At 35.7% G+C, this 7,145-nt stretch overlaps 1 protein-coding gene across 1 annotated transcript in view; it reads right to left on the bottom strand.

Moving 5' to 3' along the window:
• Positions 1–3,436: 3,436 nt before the first annotated feature.
• The window catches only part of LOC112052585 (uncharacterized), a 40,420-nt gene continuing 36,711 nt past the window's right edge, over positions 3,437–7,145 (bottom strand). The window contains exons 5-6 of the mRNA XM_052886339.1: positions 5,394–5,469; positions 3,437–4,242 (exon numbers count right to left, since the gene is read on the bottom strand). Of these exons, the coding sequence (XP_052742299.1) occupies positions 4,146–4,242; positions 5,394–5,469 (173 nt within the window). The 3' untranslated portion in view covers positions 3,437–4,145. The remainder of the gene's footprint in view (positions 4,243–5,393; positions 5,470–7,145) is intronic.

Raw genomic sequence — 7,145 nt, 5'->3', positions numbered from 1 at the left:
CAGACATTACCTCGTACGGTTACGAGTTGGTTCCAATTTTTTTTACAGTAGTTGGTTAAAACAACTAACAAAAACGTACTGCTGTATTCGATCAAACATGGCTACTTTGCGCCATTACGTAGTAAAATTATTCAGTCTTCAAAATGCTTGAAATAATTTGTAAATAATTGCCACATAGCCCATATTAAAGTGACAATGCACTTCCAAATAAATATGTAAATTAAAAATAATTTTACCATAATAATGAAAATTTTTACTTTATTTTCAAAATGAAAGATTAAAGAACAACTTGGGTAATACCACGTGATGGACGGGTATCTGAGCGAATATATATCATAAGAACCGCATAATAGCCCTATGTGAAGTTTATCCGTATTTACATAGGATAAGCTATGGTATATAAAGGGACTCGCACTAACTAGGACCGTTAAGTTCCACTAAGAAATGGTTCAATAAAAAAAAAAAAAAAAAAATGCATTTAAATAAATAAATATTTTTTTTAGTCATCAGGTTACTTAAACGACATCCTATGTTTTCGCAATACACATGATGAACAGTACCTTATTAATTTAACTTCAGTTTAAAATTGTGCTAAGAAGTTAACGAAACTTAGACACTTAAGCTTCGCCGTCAAAAAAAAAAAAAAAAAGAGAAGATAAGCGAAAAGCATACCCCGTGTTATGGGTACTAGCTGATATATCATAATATACGAGTACATTTATATAATACGTATAAATACTTTTATAATGTACATAATATACAATATATATATAATCCAGACACTGGAAAACAACAAACTACGCCGCGACAAACGTCCTGCAATTTTTCAAGATTTATAAAATATGCTTCTAAAATCTTTTCAAAATCCATGCACTTATCTATCTTAAACTGCAGAATTCGTTAAAAAGTTCACTAAGCTACCAACATAACGAATTTGCTCAACTTCCAGTGCAGTACTCGTAGCTAAGTAGGTACTGGTGATGATCTATCATAATAAGTAGAAAAGTAAATAGAAATTATTTGGGGTTTTTCTTTTTGTGTTCATTTACTAATAATTAACTAATTGCGCAATAGTATTACGCATAGATTGCACAAATGCAATAATAAGTGTTTGTGGGCAAACAATATCCTCACCTCAATCCTGATTGTTTTGTAAATGGTTTGTGTGACAGTGTGCGTTCGCATTATATGCGAATACCAAATACAAACCTCGACGCTCATCTGCAATAGTTAATTCGGATATCGAATGATCCCTATTTAATAAGCTGTGTGTGAAGTCACAAAACACTTTCCCGGTCAACGGGATATTCACTAATTAGCGTCATAATGTGATGCGAAATCCCATACCTAAACTTTAATGTTTGATATTAAAAGACTAGAAGAATCATTGAAATACATTCTACACCGAAATACTAGGGTTTCCTTAGTGGCCTACACAACTCTGGTTTCCACTCCACCTTAATAGTTTCAGATATTTATTACTCAAATCCAGCATGAAAATTTTCTACTAACATATTTCGAAGATCATCTTCTCTTATGTAAGAGTTTTACTGGCTGGTTCATCCAGAATCTATCTGTTCTGTGTCTGTCCTGATACTGGGCATGCTGACAGAACAATAAAACAGTCTATCACATCGCTGAAGCTATGGCATATTGCTATATCAATACATAACACCCACGTTTTTGAACCCTTTAAGCTTGTTTATCCTTTAAGCATGCTTACCTTCTTAATTAGACAATTTATCAGTGGTTGTAGTTGTGTGACTACAGCAATCTCAATCCCTACCGGTCAGACTTGTCAGCCTTTAAAGGTGACAATTATAAGTACTGTCGAATGGTTGAATGCTCATTCTTAGAAGGGCTTATAAACCAAAACCCCTAAATATTGTAACACTTGGGAACCTCAAGTTACCGATTATTCCTGGGAAGAATCCAAAGAATCTGGTAATTTTATTAGCACCTGTAGACAGGGTTCACACACTATCTTTAATAAAGTTAAATCTTAAATTGTTATATAATAACAGTGTCAAAATAATATCAACAAATATCATAAAATCTGCTGCTGCTCCAGGGACCGATCAGTCTGTTCTATTTTTGATATATCACACCAAACGTCGGATAATATCTGTTAAAAAAGATATTTAAGACCTTCGGGCACAGATTAGACTATTAATAACATACAAGTGATCCCATCAAGTGAAAGAATGCAAACTGGACAAGATCATCCCTCTATTTTGCCCGATCTTACTAAAACACTTCTTGGATAAAGCGGAATCCGCTAGATCCATATACATAAACTCTTAATATTGTTATATGGTAGATTGATAGTAATAAGAAATTTAGTTCTTGATTGTAACTCGAATAGAAATGAATGATAAAAATCATAATTATAACTAACTTATGATTTATTTCCAAACTTTCTCCCTTTCGCTCTTAACATCTACCTTTGTTTAATTATCATATATGAACAAGGATGCAAGGAAATATAATATATGATCAAACGAACTTCCAAGTGAAGTTCGATCATTATTATATGAGTTGCATCCTTGGAATATATGATCACCCACCTTCCCAGAAGCTCTCCCAAATAATACAGGAAAGTTTGTACAAGTTACAATACCTTCTCTTAAATAATGAGAGATATCCAAGATGGAGGTCTGAGGCGGCATTACGAGTAATAAGAAGTACTTTTTTGACTTCCTATTTTAATTTTCTTTAAAAATAGTGCGCATAGTTACCAACCAAATAAGGACACTACCTTTGTTTAATTATCATATATGAACAAGGATGCAACTCATATAATAATGATCGAACTTCACTTGGAAGTTCGTTTGATCATATATAATAAAGACCTACTTAATACAGTCATAAATCACATTTAAGTACATACATTTTGTTACAGTTTTAACTATAAATATCCGTATACATATTTAGATATATATAAATAAAGTCGGTTATATCTATTATAATTTGGTAAAACGGGAAGTTCAAAGGGGTTCAAAAACTAGCGGGGGAAAACGAGGCGCCATTTTGATATTTTTCGAAAATACATTATATTAGCTGCAATAAATCATTTCATCGACTTACATAAGAGCCCATGACATTCATAGAGCCTCCATGTCCTCATTGGTAAAAGAATTTTGGAAATCAGCCCAGCAGCTCCATAGATTACTGTCTAGAACCTCACTAATTTTACTTCTTTATAATTAACTAGCGGACGCCCTCCTTAATCCGATCCTCTTGCAAAATCCTTCTTAATTGTTCTTCTTTCTCCTTCAAAATTGTTCTTAGGGGACGTCTAAACTAACTATAAACTTTTTCTTCCCAGACAAATTTCATCTCTGTAATATGTCAAGTAGATTTCGTGATGACCTTTCGCATTTATATATTTAGATTATCTAAGTACCTACAGGTTTTTATATCCTCAAAATGTGCAATGGGACGGCAGTTAAAAAAAACAAAATGGCGTACAAATCGAACCCCTTTATTGCATTCAGTAAACGTATTTAACTATATGCTAGAAAGTATTAAACAATTATAGTTCTTTAAAGAAAATATTCGTATTAATAAATATTTAAAATTGACATGATAATAATTTACACTGAAATATTTCTAGAAATGTATTTTTCTATAATACTTTTTTTTAAACATTGCTTCACAGTACATCGTAATGATATAAATTTTATAACAAGACCTATCTAACATTTTTTATGATACGATTTTTTTTTGCGACCATTCGATTAAATGGACTCATAATTTCTGCTATAACAAACACATCCATATAGCCCAAAATATATTATATATCATATGTCTGTATCATTTAAATTTTATATATCGATATTTATTTCATATATCCAGTAATAATCGGTGGTCGCAGGCTATTGGGTGCTATTATAAAATTGTAAAAATTATTTCGATTCCAACATTTTGGTTTTGTATTGCAGTATGTAATTGGTATATCACATAATAAATTATATTCGTTATAAGCAAAATTAAACCAGTCGTAAAAATCCATTTTTTTGTCATTTTCTTCAGACATAAATGTCTGATGCGGTGGTTTTGGTAGTTTTTGTGGCATTTTTGGTAGGTTTTGTGGCGTTTTTGGTAGTTTTTGTGGCGTTTTTGGTAGGTTTTCGTGTTGACGTCTACCGACGGCCCAGTCCGGTCCACAGCAGCCCAGGGTCGTGGTGGTTCGCTCCAGGGTATCCATGCGCCTCCAAGTCCGATCTGCGGTTGTAAGATCTACGTACAAATAGTTTTTTGAATATGGGCGATAGTAAAGTCGATTGTTACAAGAAGTAACGTAAGTAAGTAAGTTTATTTAGTTTCTATTTGCTTATCAGTCCTAATAAATAAATGATAAGGAAGAAATGCTTACTATCGGTTGTTAGATAGTAAGCATTTTTACGGGCGGGCTAACTTGTTTGGAGTAGGATGAAATCCACACTCCTTTCGGTTTCTTTACGACATTGTACCGGAACTTTAAATTGCTTAGCAATACGTCTTTGTCGGTAGGGTGGTAACTAGCCACGGCCGAAGCCTTCCACAAGCCAGACCTGGACCAATTAAGAAAACCTCAATCGACCCAGACGGGGATCGAACCCAGCACACCACTGCGCCACGGAGGCCGTCAAAACTTGCTGTTTATAGTAATAATTGGTGGACCATTATGGTCAATGGAAAGCCATTGCCATTGAACAGAGAAACACTTGGTTAGACATGCAACGAACACGGCCTGTTAAATGCCGCCCTGTGACAGTCATCATTATCATCATTATCATCATTAACAGCTTTGGCTCAAATGTTAATTACGGACTTCTTCTCATATTGAGAGGGGTTAAGCCAATAGTCTACCACGCGGGCCCAATGGAGATTGACAGACTTCATAATATACCTAGAGAATTAAGAAAATTCTCAGGTATGCAAGGTTTCTTCACGATGTATTCTCTTTACCGACACGTGATATTTAATTTCTTAAAATGCACATAACTGAATAGTTGGAGGTGCATGCCCCGGACCGGATTCTAATCTATGCCCTCTGATTCGAAGGCAGAGGTCATATCCACTGGGCTATCACGGCTCAGGCCTAGTTCGGACTACTTTAGTATTTTATTCGAGTACGAACGATTTTTGGATTTACCGCTCAAAAATCGTTCGTACTTCACTAAAATACTTAAGTAGTCCGAACTAGGCCTTAGTAGTAGTCAGTCACTTAGTAGTAGGTACTACTTAGTAGTTTACAGTAGGCCATTGAAATTGGCTATATATTATAGACCTACACTCCCATTGCTTTCCATTACTCGTAAATACTGTTAAGATCGGACCTATGACTTCTGGCGAGTCCAGAATCGTGGAGCTATTGAGGATCTACAGGTAGACAAACAAACACTCACCTCATGTTGCCAGTGGGTCGCAGAGGTCGCAGTGCGTGGAGCCTTCGGATACCGCTTCCACCACCACCGCCACCTCCTGTAAATAGTCCTACTTATCACCAACTACATCATCATCATCATCATCATCATCATCATCATCATCATCATCATCATCATCATCATCATCATCATCATCATCATCATCATCAGCCTATGTTGCTGGCTCACTAAAGAGATTCACTTTTATAGGAGAAGGCTATGCTGCTCCAAATGAGGGTTTTTATTTAGTTAAAGAGTAACAAACATCCAAACAAACATACATCCAAACATCCATACAAACTTTCGCGTTTACAATATTAGTAGGATCTTTTTAATGGTCTAAGAGTAGGATAAAACCTAAAAAATACATAAGTTAATACATAAGTTAATACATAAGTACATACACTCAGTTATTAAAAATTCATCGTATACATATAGATAATTGTGTAGTCAGTGGGAATCTGCCATAACACTGAACCACCGCGCTATCTAATAGTAACTTTTCCAACACTTCCAGTCCCCGGCGGACAGACAGACATGCAACTAATTAAACTTCGATATCGAATGTCTACGTACATAATATTATGTGTATTTCACTTGGTCGTCAGTAAGTAGACCCACCGGCAAATTCACTAACATTGACGTAACATGCTAGGTACATTGCTAACTATATAATTAACATCAAATCAATATCAATCGCATTTTTTGTATGCCAACATGCACCTCCAACTTTTCAGTTGTGTGCATTTTAGGAAATTAAATATCACGTGTCTCAAACGGTGAAGAATAAATATCGTGAGGTAACCTGCATACCAGAGAATTTTCCTAATTTTCTCCATGCGTGAAGTCTGCCAATCCGCATTGGGCCAGCGTGGTGGACTATTATTAACCTAACCTAACCCGTCTCATTCTGAGAGGCGACTCGAGCTCAGCAGCGAGCCGAATATGGGTTGATAATGATGTATAATACTTTATATCTCCGGGCTTCTTCTGAGAACTAATTAGACGAACGAAAACTCGGGATCCGAGTCTCGAACCCAGAACCTCGAAGTCGAATAGGCTAACCCACTAATATTGTTAAGGCGAAAGTTTGTATGTTTGTTACTCCTTCACACCGTAACTATTGAACCGAATTGACTGAGACAGTCTAGATTAAAACATAGGCTACTTTTCATTACGGAAAATCCATAGCTGACGCATGGTTTGTGAAAACCGAAATTTCACGCTAATGAAATTACGGGCTTAGACTGCATGGGAAATAATTTTTCACATGAATTGGATTATGAATGAAAAATGTAACGCCTGTGGGAAAAGGAAACCCACTTTTTAAATTGGAAAACCATTTGCGAAATAGTTTTTTTTAATTCTTTATAAGTTATCCTTTGACTACAATCTTACCTGATGGTAAGTGATGATGCAATCTAATATGGAAGCGGGCATGAAGCGGGCTAACTTGTTAGGAGTAGGATGAAAATTCACACCCCTTTCGGGTGGTAACTAGCCACGGCCGACGCCTCCCACCAGCCAAGTTCCATTAGGTTACGATATGATGTCGCGTGGATACTCGAACCAGTCATATTATATAATTCAGTATTACATTATCAACCTATATTCGGCTCACTGCTGAGCTCGAGTCTCCTCTCAGAATGGAAGGGGAGGATAATAGTTGCCACCATGCTGGCCCAATGCGGATTGGCAGACTTCACACACGCAGAGAATTAAGAAAATTTTCTG

The sequence above is a fragment of the Bicyclus anynana genome, chromosome 16 (genome assembly GCF_947172395.1).
Source record: "Bicyclus anynana chromosome 16, ilBicAnyn1.1, whole genome shotgun sequence".
In the NCBI taxonomy this organism is placed as follows: Eukaryota; Metazoa; Arthropoda; class Insecta; order Lepidoptera; family Nymphalidae; genus Bicyclus; species Bicyclus anynana.
This window is presented reverse-complemented; position numbering and strand designations above follow the sequence as displayed.